Consider the following 24261-nt stretch of genomic DNA (forward strand, 5'->3'; position numbering starts at 1 on the left):
CAACCACTGCGCCACCAGGGAAGCCCACTAGGAACATTTTAATGAATATCAGAGATTGCTTAATACTACCTCTAGGACACTTGAAATGTACACAATTTACGCATACCATTAAGAATACAAGGAAATATAATTTATTAATAGATAAAAGTCAATTTTCTTCATTAATGAAAAGAGCTTTGGAAAAATAAGTGAAAAATTTAATATTACTATATTTTCAAAGAAAGATTAAGATTTATCAGCTTTTTAAAAATAAAGATTATAATGAATGATAGAAAAAAAATATAAAAAGTCTTACAGTTTAATTTCTGAAATTTATCGAGTATACCTAAAATATGTTGACATTTTCAAAATGTTGGCATTTGTTAAAATCAAGCAATTTTCTTTCTTTTTTTTTTTTTTTTTTTTTGCGGTACGTGGGCCTCTCACTGTTGTGGCCTCTCCCATCGCAGAGCACAGGCTCCGGATGCGCAGGCTCAGCGGCCGTGGCTCACGGGCCCAGCCGCTCCGCAACGTGTGGGATCTTCCCAGACCGGGGCACGAACCCGCGTCCCCCACATCGGCAGGCGGATTCTCAACCACTGCGCCACCAGGGAAGCCCTCTTTCTTTCTTTTTTAAAACATCTTTATTGGGCTTCCCTGGTGGCGCAGTGGTTGAGAGTCCGCCTGCTGATGCAGGAGACACGGGTTCGTGCCCTGGTCCGGGAAGATCCCACATGCCGCGGAGCGACTGAGCCCGTGAGCCATGGCCGCTGGGCCTGTGCGTCCGGAGCCTGTGCTCCGCAGCGGGAGAGGCCACAACAGTGAGAGGCCCGCATACCACAAAAAAAAAAAAAAAAAAACAAAAACATCTTTATTGGAGTATAATTGCTCTACAATGGTGTGTCAAGCAATTTTCAAGCTGGGTAAAATATCTGGCTTTATGAAGTTTATAAGAAATACACTTTTGAACTGACACAGAAAGGTTACAAATATAAAGGTGGGCAAAGATAGAACAGGCAGATTTTAAAAGTAAGAGGAGCAGTAATAAAGAATTCAAGTGCAAAGTATTAAACTGGACAAAGATGAAAGATATTTTATACTGAAAAAATGCAATCCAGCAAACTTATATGTAATGCATCTTTCTGTAACAAAGACACTACTGAAATACATAAACTCTGAATTACAAAAAGTAACTGAAAATATACAAGCATGAAGAGGTCAAACAGACAAAGTAGGATACAGAAGAGTTGAGTAATATAACTAATAAACTTGTTTTAATAGATATATACAGAACTTGCAGCCTACAAACTAGAGAATAATCATTCTTTTCAAAAACCCGAAGAACATTTGAAAGTTGGCTCTGGATAGATCTACATATAGATATATATATTTATAAAACTTTATATTTTTAAAACTTTATATTTATAAAAGTTGGTTTCAAAGAAAATGTCATTAAAATTCAAAAAGTTAAAACCAAAATGTTGATCTTTGTCTAAACTTTAGATAAGATAAACCTGTCTAAAGATACTCACAGCAGCAATAGAAGGCTTCTTCCCATCACCAGCTGGTGGATGAGTGACATCTGCTCCCAAAAAGATCACTGGTTGCTGGAACACAGAAGGTCTTAAACACAGTTTTAAAAAGAGTTAGATCATTTTTTTTCATTATTCATTTACCTATTTCACACTACTGCAATACAACTGCAAGTTGTTGGCATAGCACAGAGGAGGTCCATTATAGACAACTTCATAGGCTTGAACTACTGACAGCTTTATTCTCTTTAATTCATGAATCTCTATTAAGTGAAGTATTCAGAGAAGTTTTCTGCCTTAAGCAGCGGTGCTGGTGGTTGCAAAGGTCAACTGCTGCTAGCATTCTTAATAGGCATAAAATGATAAACTTCCTCATATTAATCCACTGATTTGTATCAATCATTCTTTAATCTTACATTTTCAGCCAATGTAATCTCTCAAGGAGATAGAGAATCATTAAACCACACTGGAAGGGATTATGGGACTCTACTACTCCCCTGCCTCTGACCAAAAGTATAAAATTTGAGTAACATACATTTAATAGTCATAAAGTAGCTAGCAGTTCATTTTATTTTAAAACTGTATCCTTTAAGATTCAAATTACTCTTAGTTCTTGGAGTTGTTGATATAATTCTATATTCATGTCATTTATGAATCTCATATTTAATAGGAATGGGAAATAGAGGCAGTATGGAAAAACAGGAAAAAAAGAGCTTCTGTGTCAACAAGAGATTTAATTTTTTAGAGCCCTAGTTACTTCAACTATTAAAAGGAAACCTGTTGTTCAATTCCCCAAATAACAGCCTCTTCCCCAGCACCCTATTTCTAGGTCATTATGTGTCATACTTCCTAAGAGCTCTTAGGAATGATGGTGATATAACAGTAACATCTGTTGTCCCACTGACTCCGCCAGGAGTTGATATGGCTTCCTTAATTGATTTACTTAATTGACATGCCCCCCCATCCAACCCCACCCAAAGCCCCTAAAGGAGGGAAGAAAGGCTTCTCTCACTTTCTAGGTGAGTGAGTTGCCTCACGACACCAGCTTGAAGATGACTACCAAACAATGAGAAAGTTCTTCAAGCTGGGCTCTCCAGTGAAAAATAAGTAAAATTCTCAATACTTTCTAGCCAGGGACGAGGTACTTTGCCTACTAAATGAAAAAGGAGATGGGAGGGGATTTTTCATAAAGGGATCTTGTAAATTTTGCCAATCAAAACTCTTAAGTTTTTGCCAAAATGTCTACTTATCTCCCATGGTAGGAATCATCAAAGCTGTCTCTTACACAGGTCTTAGATATGGCAATACAGAGCGAAATTAATATTTTATTAGGTGATTAGCTTATCTTACCTTTGATGAGGTACAAGAATATTATTGATCCCTCCAAGTTTAACATTTATCTTTAGGCACAGGTTTGAGAGAGTTTGAGGGGATGTTTTTATTACATTCTTGACTTGAACACACTGTGTAGCCATACCCAAAAGTGTATCTCCAACACGTTTCACCTCCGCTGTGGAACAAATACAAATACTTCTAGTTATAAAAAGGCAAATTTTACTGAAAATTAAGCTGCTATGTATGTTTCCCCTTGTGAAATACATCACTGTATTATAGGATACCAAAACTTACACCAATACTAAAACAATGTTATTAAAATTTAAAGTATACTGCCTTTTTTTTTTTTTTTTTTTTCAGCCATGCTGCACAGCTTGTGGGATTTTAATTTCCCGACCGGGGACTGAACCCGAGCCCTCTGCAGTGACAGCACGGATCCTAACCACTGGACCGCCAGGGAATTCCCTATACTGCCTTATTTGATTATATAAATGTGCAGAGTTTTGAGGGCATTCAAGAGTGCAATTATTGGGACTTCCCTGGTGGTCCAGTGGTTAAGAATACGCCTTCCAATGCAGGGATGCAGGTTCGATCCCTGGTGGAGGAACTAAGATCCCACATGTCACGGGGCAACTAATCCTGTGTGCTGCAACTACTGAGCCCATGTGCTCTGGAGCCTCCATCTGCAGGCCACAACTAGAGAAGCCCTCCCGCTGCAATGAAGACCCAGCGCAGCCAAAATTAAAAAAAAAAAATGCAATTAGTAATATACTGTCTATCTTAAATGTTTTAACTTGATATCTAGCCAATTAAAATAAACTAGATCTTTTGAATGAACTGTTTCCAGCATTTCTGAAAACTGTGTTCTACAATATACAACTATAAAATATGCAAAATAATCCTAAAAAATAAAGTATACTTACTGCCTTGAAGATTAGCTTAAGTATTTAGTGATAATTTTTTCCAGTTGTTTTCTTCATATATAAGGAAGCATACTTTTGTCTTCATGAAAATAGTATAACCACAATAACCGAAAAACCAGAGAAAAATATCATATATAAACCCTTATTAGTATTTAATTGTACTCTCTTCCAATAATGTTCTCATGTGCATTATTTTAATGCAGTTATAATCACAGTATACTTATAGCTTTCAATCTGATTCTCCAAACTTTAATTTAGAAATATAGAGGTATTACTGTATAAAGGTTTTTATCCTGTTCCTTTTTCCTTATCCTGTTTCCTGTTCCTCTCCCCCTCTCTGTCATTGTAACTACCATAAAGAGTTTGGTGTACATAACTTCTTATATATAACACACGGAAAACACTTTTAAACAAAAATTGAGAATATACTATACACTCTATTGTGTAACTTGTCATATTCACTTAATAATAAAGTACGTTCTGAATGCCAATATATAGATGCCCTTATTATTTATAACAACAGCAGTTACTTTGGTTTTAAATGCCATAAGGTATCTAATCACTACTCATACACCGACATATTTTTAACTTTTTCCAGGTTTCCATTATTTCAAACAATGCTATGAATAACATCCTTGTATATTTAACTTTCATTTGGTTGTATAACTATAGCTTCCGGATAAATTTCTACAGGTTGAAGCGAGGGATCAGAGATATATATACTTAACATTTTTATAGATACTGAAAAGTTGCCCTCTAAAAAGGTTTATTAATTCATTCAACAAATATTTAATGAGCCACCTGATACATGCTAGTACTGTGCTAAGCTCTGGATATACAATGTTAAGTCAAGAGAGACATTGTTCTTGCCCTCACAGAGCTTATAGTCTAGTCAGAGAAATAGCCATTAATTAAATAACTTCAAATTTAACATTGTAACTGTGAAACAACATAAAGGAGTGGTAACAAGGTGCTGTAAGACAGTAAAAGTGAGAGAATTTGACCTTGTCAGGGAGGTCAGGCAAAGCTTCTCCAAGGAAGGGATGTCTGAACTAAAATTCAAAAGAATATGTGTTTATTTGGTAAAGGGTGGAAGATGGATTATGAGAAGCAATACAGGTAGAAGGAAGAGGATAAACAAAGAGTTTCTGTGGGGAAAAAACAGCATAAAGTGAGATGAATTCTGAAGAGGTAAGAAGTCATGGATTAGGGGCTTCCCTGTTGGCGCAGTGGTTAAGAATACATCTGCCAATGCAGGGGACATGGGTTCAAGCCCTGATCTGGGAATATCCCACATGCCGTGGAGCAACTAAGCCTATGTGCCACAACTACTGAGCCTGAGCTCTAGAGCCCGTGAGCCACAACTACCAAGCCCTCATGCCAAAGCCACTGAAGCCTGCGCGCCTAGAGCCCATGCTCCGCAACAAGAGAAGCCACCGCAATGAGAAGCTCGCGCACCACAATGAAGAGTAGCCCCCGCTCGCCTCAACTAGAGAAAGCCTGTGCGCAGCAACAAGGACCCAACTCAGCCAAAAATAAATAAATAAATAAATTTATTTTTTTTAAAAAAGTCATGGATTGGAACATGCAAACCCTTGGAAGATAATCTTAAGTATCAATTTTACCAATTGTATAATGAAAAACTACTGAAGTGGGGGTGATAGGGAAGGGGATAAAATCAGATTTGTACTTTAAAAATACTACTCTGGGCTTCCCTGGTGGCGCAGTGGTTGAGAATCCGCCTGGTGATGCAGGGGACACGGGTTCGTGCCCCGGTCCGGGAAGATCCCACATGCCGCGGAGCGGCTGGGCCCGTAAGCCATGGCCGCTGAGCCTGCGTGTCCGGAGCCTGTGCTCCGCAACGGGAGAGGCCACAACAGCGAGAGGCCCGCGTACCACAAAAAAAAAATTAGTAAATAAATAAAAAATAAAAATACTACTCTGGACATTAGCTATAGCACCAACACATAAAAGATTAGAAGTCATCATTTCCATCCTCACAACAACAAAAAAAGCTGAACAAACTGAAAATCAATGACTTGTCGTCTTAGTCTTAGATCCATCAGAGAAAACTGCCACCCCCAAAACAGGTGAATACAGAGAATCACAGCCAAGATCAGCTTATTAGATGCAGAAGCTGATGAAGCTATTAACTGCAGGAACAATTAAACACTGACTCCTCGGAATTCCCTGGTGGACTAGTGGTTAGGACTCCACACTCTCACCGCCAAGTGCCTGGGTTAAATCACTGGTTGGGGAACTAAGATCCCACAAGCTGTGCAGTGTGGCCACAAACCAACCAACCAACCAACAAAACAAAACAACGAAAAACAACATGTACAAAAAAACCACACACACAAACTCCTATAACTCAATAAGAAAAAACCCAAACAATCCAAATAAAAATGATCACAGGACTTGAATAGACACTTCTCCAAAGAAGATCTACAAATGTTCAGTAAACACATGAAAAGATGTTCCACATCACTAATCATTAGGAAAATGCAAATGAAAACCATAAAGAAATACTACTTCACACCCAACAGGATGGCTAAAATAAATAAATAAGTATTGATTGGCAAGAACACGGAGAAACTGGAACCTTGTACACTGCTGACAGTAATGCAAAATGGTGCAGACTCTGTACAAAACAGTCAGGCAATTGCTAAAAAAAACTAAAACATAATTATATAATCCAGCAATTTCACTTCTGGTAATATACCCAAGAAAAGTGAAAGGAAGGACTGGAACAGAGAGCTGTATACTCATGTTCAAAGCAGCATTATTCACAATAGCCCAAAGGTGGAACTAATCTAAGTGCCTATTGATAGATGAACAGATAAACAAAATGTGTATATACATACAATGGAATATTATTCAGCCTTAAAAAGGAAGAAAATTCTGATACATACTATAACATGGATAAACCTTAAGGACATTATGCTTAATGAGATAAACAGTCACAAAAGGACAAATACTATATGATTTATTCAGTCAAATTCATAGAGACAGAAAGTAGAATATAGGTTTCTAGGGGTTGGGGGAGGGGAGATGGGGAGTTACTGCTGAATTTCAGTTAGGGATGATGAAAAAGTTCTGGAGATGGACGGTGGTGATGGTTGTACAACACTGAATGTACTTAATGTCACTGAACTGTATACTTGTTAAAATGGTAAATTTTTTGTTTTGTATATTAGTATATTTTACAACAAAAAAGGGGAAGAAAATTCTGATACATACTACAACACAGATAAACCTTGAAAACATTACCCTAAGTGAAATAAGCCAGAAACAAAAGGATAAGTATTGTATGATTCCATTTATATAAGTTACTAGAATAGGTAAATTCATAGAGACAGAAAGTAGAATAGAGGCTACCAGGTGTTGGTGGGTAGGGGAATGGGGTGTTACTGTTTAATGGGTACAGTTTCTGTTTGAGATGATGAAAATGTTCTGGAAGTGGACAGTAGTTATGGTTGCACAATGCTGTGAATATACTTAATGCCAGTGAATTGTGTACTTTAAGATGGTTAAAATGGTAAATTTTATGTTATGTATATTTTATCACACATATACACAAAAACTTGTTTAAAAATAGTTAATTAAGGAACACTCCTATGAAAACAGTACCTCAGAAGGAATGAAAACTACAATCAAAATTTGGCACCTGGGACTTCCCTGGTGGTCCAGTGGTTAAGACTCTGCGCTTCCACTGCAAGGGGTTTGATTCCTGGTCGGGGAACTAAAAGCCCACATGCCACACAGCGCGGCCAAAAAAAAAAGAAAATTGACACCAAGTGACTGATTTATAGAAGGCATCACCTACACCAACATGAGACAAATGTAGAGGTCCCAGGGCTCTGGCAAAACAGGGCAGGACTACAGAAGAAACTGAAATACAGGCAGCAGCACTCAATAAACAAAAATTAAATTTTAAAAGTGGCAAATGAAAGAGTTTTTCTATGAAAAAAACAAATGGGATGACAGCTATAAAGGTGCTGTTTTTGAAAATAAGAATTCCAGAATGATTTAACACTTGAAACTATGTGAGTAGATAATTTGATTTATAAGTAAACATAAGCAAATAATTTTTTAAAAAGTGAAGGGGAGGGGCTTCCCTGGTGGCGCAGTGGTTGAGAGTCCGCCTGCCGATGCAGGGGACACGGGTTCGTGCCCCGGTCCGGGAAGATCCCGCATGCCGCGGAGCGGCTGGGCCCGTGAGCCATGGCCGCTGAGCCTGCGCGTCCGGAGCCTGTGCTCCGCAAAGGGAGAGGCCGCAGCAGTGAGAGGCCCGCGTACTGCAAAAAAAAAAAAAAAAAAAAAAAAAAAAAAAAAAAAGTGAAGGGGAAATACGACAAATAAAAACTAAGGGAGGGGCTTCCCTGGTGGCACAGTAGTTGAGAGTCCGCCTGCCGATGCAGGGGACATGGGTTCATGCCCTGGTCTGGGAAGATTCCACATGTCGCGGAGCAGCTAGGCCCGTGAGCCATGGCCGCTGAGCCTGCGCGTCCGGAGCCTGTGCTCCGCAACAGCAGAGGCCACAGCAGTGAGAGGCCCGCATACCACACACACACACACACAAAACAACAACAACAAAAATAAGGCCCGTGTACCGCAAAAAAAAACCCACAAAAAACTAAGGGAATCTGTTGACAGTAGACTTGCCTTGAAAGAAATGATAAAAGACATTTTTCAGAAAGAAGTTGAAGTATACAGGTCGGAAGTCCAGATCTATATATTAAAAAAGGTCAGAGAAGGAATAAATAAAAGTAAAATAAAATCTGTTACTTTCTTATTCTTAACTGAACTAAGAGGTACTGTTCAAAATAATAATAGCAACAATATATTGTGTGGTTACAACTTATGGATAGGTGAAATGAATGACAGCAATATTGTAAGGGGGAGGGAGGAATTGGGAATACTTTGTTATAAGGTATCTACACTATCTGTGAAGTGGTACAGAATTATCAAAAGCGAACTCAGATTAGTTATAAATATATACTACAAACTCTAGGGAAACCATTAAAAGTAAAAAAAAAAAAAAGTATAATTGATCTAAGAGAGAAAATAGGCTAATATAAAATGCTCGTTTAAAACCATAAAATGGAGGGGCTTCCCTGGTGGTGCAGTGGTTAAGAATCCGCCTGCCAATGAAGGGGACATGGGTTTCAGCCCTGGTCCAGGAAGATCCCACATGTCGCAGAGCAACTAAACCTGTGCACCACAACTACTGGGCCTGCACTCTAGAGTCTACAAGCCACAACTACTGAGCCCACGTGCTACAACTTACTGAAGCCTGCGCACTTAGCGCCTGTGCTCCGCAACAAGAGAAGCCACCACAATGAGAAACTCGCGTACTGCAACAAAGAGTAGCCCCGCTTGCCGCAACTAGAGAAAGCCCACGTGCAGCAACGAAGACCCAATGCAGCCAAAAATAAATAAATAAAATAAATAAATTTATTTTTAAAAACCCATAAAATGGAGAAAAAGAGGGGAAGATAAAATATAAGACCCAGGGACTTCCCTGGTGGTGCAGTGGTTAAGACTCCATGCTCCCAATGCAGGGGGCCCGGGTTCCATCCCTGGTCAGGGAACTAGATCCCACATGCGTGCCGCAACTAAAAGTTCACATGCCACAACTAAGGAGCCTGAGTGCCACAACTAAGACCCACCACAAAAAAAAAAAAAAAAAAGACCCAAACTACATGTTGCCTACAAGAAACCAATTCTAAAATAAAGTGATACAGAAAGATATGCCATGCAAACACCAAGAAAAAGAAAACTAAAATCACTGTATTTTTTCACACAAAGTAGATTTCAGAACTAGGAAGATTATCAGGGATAAAGAGGGGTATTACATAATAATAAAAGGGTCAATTCTTCAAGAAGACAGGACAATCTTTAACACGTATGCAGCTAAGAAAAGAATGCCAAGGGCTTCCCTGGTGGCGCAGTGGTTGAGAATCCGCCTGCTGATGCAGGGGACACGGGTTCGTGCTCTGGTCTGGAAAGATCCCACATGCTGCGGAGTGGCTGGGCCTGTGAGCCATGACCACTAAGCCTGTGCGTCTGGAGCCTGTGCTCCGCAACGGGAGAGGCCACAACAGTGAGAGGCCCACGTACCACACACACACACACACACACACACACACACACACAATTAAAAAAAAAAAAAAAAAAAAGAATGCCAAAACAAGTGAGGCAAAAACTGATAGAATTGCAAGGAGAAACAAACAAATCCACTATTATAGTGGAGACTTCAATGCACTTTCAGCAGTAATTGACAGATCCAGCAGGCAGAAGATAAGGATACATTCAATAGCTGACTTGAACAGTACCATCAATCAACCGATTCTAAGTCCTTTATAAAATACTTCATTCAATAACAGCAGAATACACATTCTTCTCAAGCTCACATGGAACATTCATTAAGGAAGACCACATTATGGTCCTAAAACACACCTTAACAAATTTAAAAGAACAGAAATCATACAAAGTATGGTCCAAGACCACAGTGGAATTAAACTAGAAATCAACAATGGAAAGATAGCCAGGAAATCCCAAAATATCTATATATTAAACAACATAATTCTGTGAGACATGGATTAAAGAAAAAGTCTTGAGAAATTTAAAAATATTTTGAACTAAATGAAAATGAAATACAATTTACCAAAATTAGTGTGATACAGTGAAAGCAGTACTTAAGAGACAAATTTATGGCACTGAATGCAGAGAAGAAAGATCTAAAATCAATAATCTATGTTTCTACCTTAGAACGATAAAGAAGAACAATATAGGCCTAGAACAAGCAGAAGGAAAAAAATCTTAATTAGAGCAGAAATCAATGAAATTGAAAATAAGAAATCAACAGAGGAAAATCAAGGAAACCAAAAAGCTAGTTCTTTGAAAAGATCAAAGAAATTCATTAACCTCTAGCCAGACTAATCAAGAAAAAAACAGAAAACACAAATTATTAATATCAGAAATGAAAAAAGGGTCATTGGCCCCAAGGACATTTAAAGGATAATAAAAGAATATTATGAAAAACTTTAGGCCCACAAATTTGTTAACTTACATGAAGTGGACCAATTCCTTGAATGACACTACCAAATCTCACACAGAAGAAATAGATAATCTGAATAGCTGTGTACCTATTAAAAAAATTGAATCAATAATTAACAACTTTCCAAAAAAAGAAAGTGCCAGGCCCAGACGGTTTCAATGGCGAATTCTACCAAACATTCAAGGAACAAATAATACCAATTCGCTGCAATCTCTTCCAGAAAACAGAAGCAGAGGAAATACTCATGATTCTGAGGCCAAAATACCCTAATACCCAAACCAGAAAAAGACATTACAAGAAAGGAAAACTACAGATCAATATCTCTCATGAACACAGATGTAAATTCTTCAACAAAATATTAGCAAATTGAATCCAACAATGTATAAGAATTACATACCATCCCCAAGTGGGATTTATCCCAGGCATGCAAGGTTGGGTTCAACATTTCGAAAATCAATTAAAGTAATTAATCACATTAAGAGAAAAAAAAGAAGAAAAATCATATGATCATATCAACAAATGCAGAAAAGAACATTTCGCAAACTCCATCATCCATTCATAATAAAAACTCTCAGAAAAACTAGGACTGGAGGGTAACTTCCTCAACTTGATAAATAACAATTATAGAAAGCTTATAGCTAACATCATGTTTACTGCTGAGAAACTAGATGTTTTCCCCCTGAAGTCAGGAACAATCCAAGAATGTCTCCTCTCACCACTGCTATTCAACATCGTATTGGAATTCCTAGCTAATGCAAGGAAAAGGATATAAAAGTATACAGACTGGGAAGGAAAACATAAAACTGTCTTTGTTCATAGAGAATATGACTGTCTATGCAGAAAACCCCCAAAATTGACAAAAGCTTCCTGGAACTAATAAATGACTATAGCAAAGTTTCAGGATACAAAATAAATATACAAAAGTCAACTGCATTCCTAAATATTAAAAATGAACAACTAGAATTTAAAATTAAAAATAATACCATTTATAGTAGAAAAAGAAAAAAACAATATACTTAGATATAAATCTAAATGAGGAAAACTATAAAACTCTGATAAAAGAAATCAAAGAAGCTCTGAACAAAGAGATATTCCATGTTCAAGGATAGAAGACTTAACATTAAGAAGTCAATTCTTCCCAGCTTGATCTATAGATTCAACGTAATCCCAACAAAAGTCTCAGCAAGTTATTTTGTGATATTGACAAACTGATTCTAAAGTTTATATAGATAGGCAAAAGACCTATTAGCTAATACAACAGGGAAGAAGAAGAACAAAGTCAGAGGACTGATGTTATCTGACTTCAAGACTTATCACAAAGCTAAATTAGTCAAGACAGTGTGGTTTTAGCAAATGAATGGACATACAGACCAATGAAACAAAATGGAGTCCAGAAACAGTCTGACACAAATATAGTCATCATTCACAAAGTAGCAAAGGCAATTTCATGGAGAAAGATAATCTTTCCAACAAATGGTGCTGAAACAATTGGAATCCACATGCAAAAAAAGAGAAAAAAAAAACCAATCTAGATACAGATCTTACACCTTTCACAGAAGTTAAGTCAAAATGGATTATAAACTTATATGTAAAAAAGGAAAACTATAAAACTACTAGAAGATAACACAGTATAAAACTTAGACTATAACACCAAAAATGATCTGTGAAAGAAAAAAATTGATGACTTTATTAAAATTTGGAATTCATTAAAATTTGGACTTCATTAAAATTTAAAACTTGTGCTCTATGAAAGACACTGTTAAGAGAAGACAAGCCACAGCCTAGGAGAAAATTATTTGCAAAATACGTATCTGATAAAAAACTTGTATCCAAACATACAAAGAACTCTTAAAACTGAACAATAAGAAAACAAACACATCAATTAAAAAATGAGCAAAAGATTGGAACAAACATTTCATCAAAGATATACAGATGGCAAATAAGCACATGAAAAGGTGTTCTCTCTCTCTCTATTTTTGGCCAAGCCACGCAGTATGCAGGATCTCAGTTCCCCAACTAGGGATTGAACCCGTGCCCCCTCTGCAGTGGAAGTGCAGAGTCTTAACCACAGGACCATCGGGGAAGTCCCGTGCTCAATATTGTGTTATTAACGAACTGCAAATTAAAATTACAATAAAATACTACTACATGCCTATTAGAATTGCTAAAATCCCCAAAACTGACAATACGAAATGCTGAAGAGGATGTAGAGCAATAGGCACTCTCATTCACTGCTGATGGGAATACAAAATGGTACAGTCACTTTTTGGGAGCCTTATCATTTGATACAGCAGTTGTGCTCCTGGTTATGTACCAAATTGAGTTAGAAACTTATGTCCACACAAAAACCTGCACATGAATGTTTGAGCAGTATTATTCATAACTGCCCAAAACTGGAAGCAATCAAGATGTCCCTCAACAGGTACATGTATAACAAACTGTAGTACAACCACACAATGCAATATTAAATATTATTCAGCATTAAAAGAAATGACTTTATCAAGCCACAAAAAGACATGGTGGAATCTTAAATATTGCTAACTGAAAGTGGCCAATTAGAAAAGGGGAGGGCTTCCCTGGTGGCACAGTGGTTGAGAATCCGCCTGCCGATGCAGGGGACACGGGTTTGTGCCCCGGTCCGGGAAGATCCCACATGCCGTGGAGCGGCTGAGCCCGTGAGCCATGGCCGCTGAGCCTGCGCGTCCAGAGCCTGTGCTCCGCAAAGGGAGAGACCACAGCAGTGAGAGGCCCATGTACCACCAAAAAAAAAAAAAAAAAAAAAAAAAAGAAAAAAGAAAAGGGGACATACCATATGACTCCAACTATATAACATTTTAGAAAAGGTAAAACTGTAGAGACATAAAAAGCCCAGTGGTTGTCAGGGGTTTGAGGAGATGGAGAGATGAGTAAGTGGAGCACAGGGGATTTTTAGAGCACTGAAACTATTCTTTGATACTGTCATAGTAGATACGTGACATTATGGATTTGTCAAAACTCATAGACCTATAAACATAAAGAGTACACTTTAATGTAAACTGTGGACAATATGTTAATAATAATTTATCAGTGCCGGTTCATCAAATGTACCACTCTAATACAAAATATTAAAAATAGGGAAATCTGTGTACAGGGGAAGGAAGGCATATAGGAACTCTCTATACTATCTGCTCAATTTTTCTGTAAATCTGAAACTATTCTCAAAAATAAAATCTATTAATTAGAAAAATCACTCACTGAATCACTGAGTGAAGCAGTGTAGAAAACAGACTGAAAGTGAACTAGAGGGAATGAAAGCAAGGATATCAGCTTGGAGGCTATGGTAATATCAAATTTCTCTCCCATCAACATTGTATGAGAATGTATATTTATTCATGCCTTTGCCAAAAATGGGTATTATCATTGTTGGTGAAAAGTAATTTGTTCTAGTTCATATTTCTTTAATGACTAATGAGGCTCAGCATCTTTTCATTGATAATTGACCATTTGCATTTCTTTTTTATGTCCTTTGTCTTTTTCAGTTGTTTGTTCTTACCTTGATTTACAAATTCTTTGAGTTTAACACCTTCTGTATTTTATCACAACTTAAAAAATATCTTTTGAATTTTATAACCATCATTTTTTTTTGCGGTACGTGGGCCTCTCACTGTTGTGGCCTCTCCCATTGTGGAGCACAGGCTCCGGACGCGCAGGCTCAGCGGCCATGGCTCACGGGCCCAGCCGCTCTGCGGCATGTGGGATCTTCCTGGACCAGGTCACGAACCCGTGTCCCCTGCATCGGTAGGTGGACTCCCAACCACTGCGCCACCAGGGAAGCCCCAACCACCATTTTTAATCACTGCATATTTCACCAACATACAACTTACTCACTGTTTAAAACCAGTTCTTAGTAGTTTTTCAATGTCACAGATATCATTATGAAAATTTTGTACATAGAGATTTTTCTACATTATGAATTCTTTTCTTTGAACATATTTTTGGAATGGGAAATACTGAAATGTTGACTGCAAGCACATTTTTATACTTTCGATGAAAGGATATTATCAGTTTATACTGCCATCAGCAATATATTAAAATACTAGATTCACTGCATACTCACAATCACTAGGTAGTACAGTATTTAAATATATTTGCTAATTTAGTAGCATAAAAATTTTCCTTTCATTAATTTGTACTTTTCTTTATTGGTGAAAACCAACATTTTCTCAAATATTTACTTGTTTTTTCTTGAGAAATTTTGGTTTATATTCTTTGCTCATTAAGGTAGGAGAATATAAAAATTTTTTCCTTTGAATGCAATAACAGATCCATATGGATATTTTAACTAATAATAAACTAGCCCTTTGCTGTCTCCATTTGCTGCAAATATTTTTCATGTTCTATGGTTTCCTTTTAATTTTAGTTATACACCTGTGATGTATGGAAAATTTAATTTTTATGCAGTCAAATCTAACAATTTTCTTATGTGAATTCTATCATTTTAAGCTTAAATAATTATACTCCATTCAGTAGTTTGAAAATTATACTTTCTTTGTGTTTTTCCATGTTTCAATGATTTATACTTAACATATTAATCTCATAAACTTTAACTTGTTTACAATAATAATAGCTAACATTTATTGAGCATTCACTATATGACAGGTGCTATCATAGACCCAGTTTACATATGTAAGTTTATTTAATCCTTACAACTACCTTCTACGGGTTAGGTATTTGTAGTAACCCAATTTCATAGATGAGGAAACTCAGGCTTTGTGTGGTTAAGTAATTCAGGTAGTATCACACAGGTAGTTATACCTGGCAAAACCTGGGTGTTAAGCAACACAGTCTGACTCCAGAGCCTGTGCTTTTAACCACTACATTATACTGATACTCAAGTTATCTCAATGACATTTTTAATAAGTAATTCTTCTCTTAATCATTGTTTTGTAATGCTTCCTTTACTGAAATTCTTTTCACAGGGTCTCAGACTATCCAGTTTGCTCTCCAGATTTGTCTTTTTATAGTAACAATACATGGTTTTAAATTCTATAGCTATAAAATATATTTTAATGTTTGATAGTTTTAGGATATGTGTTAGCATAATTCTAAAAGGAATATTTTTTTCTTGGCCGTGCCATGCGGTAAGCAGGATCTTAGATCCCCAACCAGGGATTGAACCCATACCCTCTGCATTGAGTGGAGTCTTAACCACTGGACTGCCAGGTAAGTCCCTAAAAGGAAGACTGAGTACTTGAGGAAAAATGCAATCTTAATACAATATCCTTACCATACACTGGCGTCTTCCCTGGCAGGATGACGATAATGAGCTGCAGCCCTGAGTAGGTGTTCTTGAGATGCCGGAACATGGGCTCCACGCTGTCTGCCCCCTGCGCATATTTGCAGAAGCAAGGCTGGCCCTGGATGGGCATCCCTGCATCTTTAGAAATCTTACGCAGCTGGTCCGTGAAACCCCTAGAAGGAGAAATCACTAAATATAAAACCTTTGTCTAGTCAGCAACACCTACAAAGTAGTAATGGAAAGTTTGGGAAGGGAATGGAGAATGAAGCAAAGATTTGTGTGTTCCGTATAAGAAGAGGTCACCAGACTACCGATGTTAAGGGCAATGGTTGGTCAGTAATCTATTTTGCAAACTAAGAACACTACTGTACAGTTATGTGATATTTTGTAGTTCACAAAGGACATTAGTAATAGAGTGTGCTGGTTAAGAGCTCAGCTCTACAGGTTCCAGTTCTAGTTCTGTTACTTACTAGCTATGGAATTTTAGGCAAATTTTTTCAGTTTCTCTCATCTGTAAAATGACCACTTTCAATATAGAGTTGGTGTGAAGATTAAATCAGATAATACATGTGAAGCACTTAGCACACTGCCCAAGACATGGTATAAAAGCTTGATAAATTTAAGCTATTATACATTTTCTAATTTGATCCTGACAAGATTCATAAGAAAGTGGTAGGTAAGGTATTACTGCCATTTTATAAATCAGGAAACAGTTTCAGGGACATTAAGTATCTGACCAAGGTCAAATGCTTATTAGACAAATGGCAAGAGTAAGAACTATGACCTAGTCCAGAATTTCTTTCTACAATAATACCTATCTGACACTAGGATAGCAGGAAAGATTCTGTCCTCAGAAAACATTAAAAAAAACCAAGAAAACATTTAAAAAAGAAATGAGGCAGACAGCAATTTAATGTACTTTTATCCACACTGAAAAAACAAGACTAATAATTTCTTATTTAAACAAAATTCTGCATTTAACCTAGGATAAATAAGTAATAATGTTGGGGTTTAGCAATCACTTTACTTGTTTTTAAAACAAATATGGTCCTAAGTCAAGGATCTGAGTGATCTTTGCTCAAAAACACTGATTCCCTCAGGACAGAGATGAAGTTTGTAGGAATTCCCTTTTCCTTTTCCTTATTAGTATTTAATTCAAGAAAGTATGAAGTTGAATATTTTCAGTTAGCCTGAACAAGAGCCGTAAGCCCAATGATTATGAGACTTCTATCAAGCCATGAATAACAAATGTAAAATGAAAAGAATAACTACAAGCTTGAAAAACAGTTGGAGGTGTTTTCTTTGGTCTCTGGAGGTCAAGTAAGATAATAGCAGCATTGTCCTTAACTGTCCTCATGACATTTTACTTGAAAGCCAGGGGATAAAAACTATACTAAAAAAAATATACTAAGTGAACCTTAAGACATAAGATTTGGAGCTAATAAAAAGGAGTGAACAGAACTAAATAGAAAATAATTTTTCTCACATAAAGGAGGCAAATTCTGAATTGACCTGGGGTAAACTGGTCTCTATGTCACTCAAGAACTATTCATTATGGGCATATTTTATAGGATCTGTTAGTGGAGACTTAAATTAGACCATAATCATTTTCTTAGGGAAATTAGATTCCAGAGGGGAGACAAGAAACTTACACAGATAATTATAATATAATTCTATTTTATACAGGAAGTGACAAGTACAAATGGAGAGGATATTGATAAACTACTATGTTTGCTACTATGGATTATTTCCAGCATCACAAATCACAGAAGACTGGCTATTATTTAGAAATGTAGAGATAAGAGGGAGGTATTTTCAGTAAAGAGCAGCATGAGTGGAAATGGAAAAAAATACCAGACAGACAGTTAGAGCACATACAGTACTCAGTTTCTTTGTCCAGAATATATGAAACGGAGAAAGGACTTAAGAGGCAAATGAAAATTTTTTAATGTTATACTGATTTTTAATGTTATTCTTTGTCAAAGAGAAACCTAAAAGTTTTAGAGTGGAGGTAGTCACAAGTGGAGCTGGTGCTCTTTTCACAGTAGCACAACTCCTCAAACAAGAGTAACAGCAGAAGCCCTTGAGACTGCCAATGCCCCAAAGGTTAGAGAGTCCCAAAGGAGAGGGCATAGAGGAGAAAGGAAGCCAAAGTGATAAAAAGAAACCAGGAAGGCAAGAATGGAGAGAATGTCAGGAAGGTAGTCAATTGTATCTAATGCTGCACAAATTTTGAGGAAAAATAATGGCTGAGACGAGACCATTAGAATTGATAAGCACAAAGATACTGAAGATCTTCCAGTAACCAGTTTCAGCAGACCACTAAGATTTCAAGGAAGGAGAGAGAATGGACGCCTGGAAGCCTTAAGTCAGGTAAAATGAAAAATGAAGATTTTGGGGGTTTGTTTTAAATTTAAACAGAAGATTGTTGAGGGAAAGAATCTGGAGAAGAGGGAAAAGTAGTGGAGATGCAGGTCAAATTTTGGAAAGTAAGGAAGTGAAAATGAGAAGTTAAATGACTCTTTCAAAGAACTCAATTGAGAAATAAGGATGTTATTTAATCCTCATTCAGTAAATAGGTACTATTATCTCTATTTTTAAAAGGTGAAAACTGAAGCATAATGAGATTAAATAAATTATCCATGGTAGTAAGACTAGGAAGTGGCAAACCTGAGAACTATATCTAATCTGTTCACCATCAAAAGCCAATGGTACTCCTGCTATACCACATAAGCTAGTCTATTAGGATGCTTGTAAGAATGAATCAGTGACTTAGATATGACCAACAAATTCAGGAATCTTCAACACAGTAATGAGAAAAAACATTTTTAAAGGTTCAGTGATTAAATATACTTCATATTGGTTAGAATATTAGGAGTAATTTAAAACCGAAATACAAAATTTAAACACAAAATGGTCCCAAAGTGAAACTAATGAGAGGCCTTACTTCAATATTTCTTCTCTGCACTGCCTCTGTGTGGCAAAACAAGCTATAGCCCACATTTTGATTTCAACTCCTGTGTGGAACTGTTTCCCTCGCATGTCCCATACTCCGTGGCTTGGTGTTGCTACTGTCCGATTCTACAGAGACAGAGAAATAATAAGGCAAAAATGAACAAACATTTAATATATAACTTATTTGAATGAGCTGAAGATAAGCATTTCAAATTGCTGAACTGATATATATCTGATATTCTACATGGAATAGGCTGTTCTAAATCAATATTTTATATTTTTATCATAGAAAAACAAAAGTTCTACTAAGTTCAAGCAAAGACACTGATCTTGAAACAAACAAAAAAAATTGTTGGAACAATAAAACACTTTTTAAATTCCAGACTTAGCTAGGAAGCCCTTCTCTCCATACACAGAAACTGTATGATTATAATTTAAAAACTATCAAGAGGTTTACCCGGCCACCATACTGGAGCATAGGTGCTGGAAGTACGCGTCCGGTTACATGGGCCATTTCATCCCGAACTTTAAATTGAAACTCCTGAACAAATGGATCTGTTTCATAATTTGCACTTCTTACCTAACAACAGAAAAAGTTTGTAGTTACTTTCAAAATTCCCCCAAATTCCTTGCTTTAGAACCCTCTAATTTTTTTCTTCACTGTGTCAACAGTGTTTTATAATACTGACAGGTGTAGATAATGGTACCCTCACTATAGAGCAGAGAATCTTAACTTGGGGACCACAGATCATGACTGGACTGTAGGAAGTCTGTGAACCTCCTGATAATTTATAGAACATTTAAATGTATTAGGTTGCATAATAAGAAATTTCAACTATTTATGACTCATGAAAATGGTAACTTTATATGATTAAGCCTCATATACTTTGGGAAGGTGGTTGAGAGACTGCAAGAGAAATATAAGGTTGGTCAAAAAGTTCATATGGGTTTTCCCCTAATAACTTATGGAAAAACCCGAATGAACTTTTTGGCCAACTCAATACCTGACCTAAAAATGGTTAATTACTTCTAATTAGAGGATCTGCATATATACTATTGAAATTTTTTTTTTTTTTTTTTTTTGCGGTACGCGGGCCTCTCACTGTTGTGGCCTCTCGCTTTGCGGAGCACAGGCTCCGGACGCGCAGGCTCAGCGGCCATGGCTCACGGGCCCAGCTGCTCTGCGGCATGTGGGATCTTCCTGGACCAGGACACGAACCCGTGTCCCCTGCATCGGCAGGCGGACTCTCAACCACTGCACCACCAGGGAAGCCCCTATACTATTGAAATTTATTTTATGTAGATCTCAACAGCAAATATCAATAATCCTAAGGCTTTTTTTCCTAATTGATTACAAGTTATACAAAATCTCTTTGCATATTTTCAGATAAAATACAGCACATTATAAAATTTACTTAAGAGATACCCTTGAGACAGAAAAGAAAGCCAGTATGAGATACAGGTTATAATCTTTATGTAATATACCAATACATACAAAGATAAAGAATTTATTGTAATTCAGTGTAGACTTGAATCTCAAAAGTGTAATTCATGCTCATAGTGTGCTATAATGTGTATTTCAAAACATATTTACTTAGTCTCAGGATGAAGGTCAAACAAGGTTACAAAAAAAGGCAATGCTCACTTCTTTGAGTAACACTCTATTAAAAAACACTATATAATCTAAATATGTAAAAAGAATCTCCCCACAATGTACAGGAAAATTTGTTTTCTAAATTAGGAATCTAATTAATGCATCTAACTAATGTCTCTTCAAGCTTAAATCCCATTTTTTTCTGTAAGGTTACGAACAATAACAACTACTATTTACCAGGAGTTGCTAGGTGATGTGCTTGGTGCTAAATGTTTTATAATTAATTTTCACAATAACCTATGACTATAAAGTAAGTCTTTTATAATCTTTATTTTACAGAGGATAAAATTAAAGCTCAGTAAAGTTAAATGATTGGCCCAAAACCACATAGCTAAGCAAGTGATATATAATTTGAAACCATCTGATTCTAGAGTTCCTACTCTCAATCACTGCACCAGCTTACCAGATGCTATAATTATAATAATACAATAATAGTAACAGAAAGTGAGTAAAGAAGTTAGACTTTGAACCCAGTGCTGTTAGATTCCAAAGCCTGTGCTTTCAATCACTGTACAATATCACCTCTCTGAACAGAAAAGCTGTAATAAATGAATTAGAACTAGTTATTGAGATTTTATAGAGATAGTGAGAGGTTCTAGTCTTTTAAAGGTTTTAAAATTTTGTTATAGTAGATCAGAGAAAAATCCATGATGAGAACCAGCCTGTATTTTCCTAATTAAATATCATGTAATAACTTACTCTTTACAAACTGTAAGGGAAAAAAAGGTCTTTTTTTTTTTTTTTTTTTGTAATTGTCTTACAAAATGAAAGAGCCAGTTCTGTAACCCTTTTCCAACAATCTCTAAAACTGCTTTTGAAAGTGTTATTAAGTTATTTGGGGTAATGTTCTTATTTCTAGATTTTTTTCTCTTCACTTGGCCAATTTACATGGTATTCAAGAAGAGAGTAAGATAAGATCCAGTTGCCTTCACTTTTCATTTTGTCTTAATTCCGTCAGTTTAAAAAGTAGTATTGATGTCTCCTTTCTCCCCATTTAGAACAAGGAGACAGCTTAGAGATCCCATACGGCTGGAGCTGTCTTATATTTCTTTATTCATCCTGTACGGTTACAGTGTTTACAATGGAGCTAAGCCATCCTACTTTGTGTGTTAAGACTCTCACCATTGCTAGTCATAAAACTTTGACTTTTCTTCCTTTTCTCTTCCTCTTTTAGGTGGAAAGTAATGAAAGTCCAGTTTGCTAAACTGAAACATTAGTTCTGAGAGTATCTGTTCTGAATCTAATTAAAGAGCTTGGGGTTAAATTAGAAGGATCTAACTCTTTTCATAGAACTCACTAAGACTCACCCCTAGAATACCACTAGATTACTTCCATAATCTCTTTTAATTCTGACAGCCCATGAAATGGTAATAAGGTATGAGTTGACAAAGACATGGTTCTTTAGAGCTCACCCTAATATTTTGTTTGTTTTTTGCGGTACACGGGTCTCTCACTGCTGTGGCCTCTCCCGCTGCGGAGCACAGGCTCCGGACGCGCAGGCCCAGCGGCCACAGCCCACGGGCCCAGCCGCTCTGCGGCATGTGAGATCCTCCCGGACCGGGGCACGAACCCGTGTCCCCTGCATCGGCAGGCGGACTCTCAACCACTGCGCCACCAGGGAAGCCCCCTAATATGTTTTAAATTTTCATTTCTAGGGTTAAGTACTAACCAATCTGCTAATTTCCTCTTGTCTATCTGGTGCAGATCTTGCTGTTGCTTTGATCATAGTGGAGGTTTGATTGTCCGTTAGCTTCTTGATACATCGTTGCCCTGCCACGATATTACAGACCTACAAATGGAAAAAAGTTTTGTACTAGATATATACATCTTTCTTAAAATTCTGAGCGCCAATTACATGTGAGATTAAATTTTAATATCTACTCCATTAAACCACTTCTGTTTAATATCATGTTAAGTAAAAAAGCAGTAAACAATACTGCTTTACAGTATGACTATAATTAGGTAAAATGTACACTGCATAAAAAGGCTGAAAACAAGTGTACCAAAATGTTAACAGTGGTTACATTTAGAGTGGTAGGACTGTGGATGAATTTTTTCCCATATTATTTTATAGTTGAAAATTTAGAATAAAAGGAAATTTAAAAACAGTTCAGTCTCCAAAATAAATGTGAGAGTATGAAGTAAGTTATAGGTCATTAAACACCCCAACAGCACGATGAATAAGAGGATATTAGTAAGCAGCCTAAACACATTACTTCTAGTGGCAGATAGGTATGTTTCTGCTCCTGCCCCACTTGCAGACAGGGAAGGTGTGGGTACTTCAGCTGAAGAGTATACTTTTCTCTGAAATACTGTGCTACTGTTCTCTCCACAGTTTGGCCATTTTCTAACTGTAAAGGAAAGCTGGAAAAAAAAAATTACACATTAACAACTTTTATCTCATTATAAGCCAGCAAAACTCCCAATCTACTAACTAGAGCAAGCTGCCTCACATCATCTCTGCTCTGACAAACACCAGCTTTTCTTACGTTTGATGACTGGCAGGCCTTCTTGTTACATTACAAACACGGTATTTCCGTCTCATTGTTCCACAATGAGTCACTTCAACCTTCAGACCTGTTCCCAACAAGAAAAACTGAGGTTATAGAACTGTCACATGTAAAATATTTATAACTATAAAGCCTGTTCACTACTATAAAAACTCAAATTCTAAACAGAAAATCTGTGATACAGGCAATGTGATATTAACAAAGGATTTTATATATAACATTAACAACAGTTACAATCATGATAGACCTAACTCCAAACCTTTTCCCTATTCTATCAAGCTACTAAAAAATAGTATAAAATTTGCAAAGCCTGTATATCAAGGGATAAAGTTCTCCATTAATAAAAAACCCTGCTTATAATGCAGGTTTTTATGCCGGTTGAGGGAAGGAGCAAAGGGAGTTATAATAATTCTCAAGATATTCTATAACCTTCAAAGTATGTGATATCTGATTTGCCCAGTAATCACATACTGACTGAAGATCATAATTTCACATAGCTGAAGAAGAAAGTCCTTCAAAGATTTTTAAAGCAGGAAGGAAAAAAAAAAAATCCCAGGCCCTTTTAATAGAAGTGGAGTGACAATTTCGCTGAAGGATAATATAGTGATACAGTTCTTTTACTACTATTAGAAATCAAATACAACCAAAATAATTCCTAGAACAGGTAATCCAGACCTTCTTATGGAATCAATGATCCCTTTGAGAATCTGATGAAAGCAATAAATTCTCAGAAAAATGCAACATACACTTAATTTAGCATATGATCTTAGATGTTCGTGGATCCGTATGTCCATTTGTGGACCCTAGGGGTTTGCAGATCCTAGGCCTGCTTTAGAAAGTGAAGCTGTGGGCTTTTAAAACACTGGCTAAAATTCTTTGCGATGAATTTTCCTATGCAGTGGTGTACAAAAGAGTTTTCTGAGATGATGGATTGTTCTACATCTGTGCTAAAATCACCAGCAATACATTAGTGCACACATGAAATGTAGTTAGTGTGACTAAAAGACTAAAATTTTAATTTAACTTTAATAA

General features: G+C 36.7%; 1 protein-coding gene across 2 annotated transcripts in view; it reads right to left on the reverse strand.

Annotated features, from left to right (window-relative positions):
• LOC131746051 (protein argonaute-3) overlaps nt 1-24261 on the reverse strand; it is a 130327-nt gene that overhangs the window by 28731 nt on the left and 77335 nt on the right. For both annotated transcript variants that reach the window (XM_059046998.2, XM_067011662.1), the window contains 8 exons: nt 23209-23296; nt 22936-23083; nt 22389-22508; nt 19523-19645; nt 19058-19191; nt 16099-16283; nt 2862-3021; nt 1512-1602 (listed from right to left, as the gene is read on the reverse strand). In XM_059046998.2, the coding sequence (XP_058902981.1) occupies nt 1512-1602; nt 2862-3021; nt 16099-16283; nt 19058-19191; nt 19523-19645; nt 22389-22508; nt 22936-23083; nt 23209-23296 (1049 nt within the window). The remainder of the gene's footprint in view (nt 1-1511; nt 1603-2861; nt 3022-16098; nt 16284-19057; nt 19192-19522; nt 19646-22388; nt 22509-22935; nt 23084-23208; nt 23297-24261) is intronic.

This window comes from Kogia breviceps, chromosome 1 (genome assembly GCF_026419965.1).
Source record: "Kogia breviceps isolate mKogBre1 chromosome 1, mKogBre1 haplotype 1, whole genome shotgun sequence".
Lineage (NCBI taxonomy): Eukaryota > Metazoa > Chordata > Mammalia > Artiodactyla > Physeteridae > Kogia > Kogia breviceps.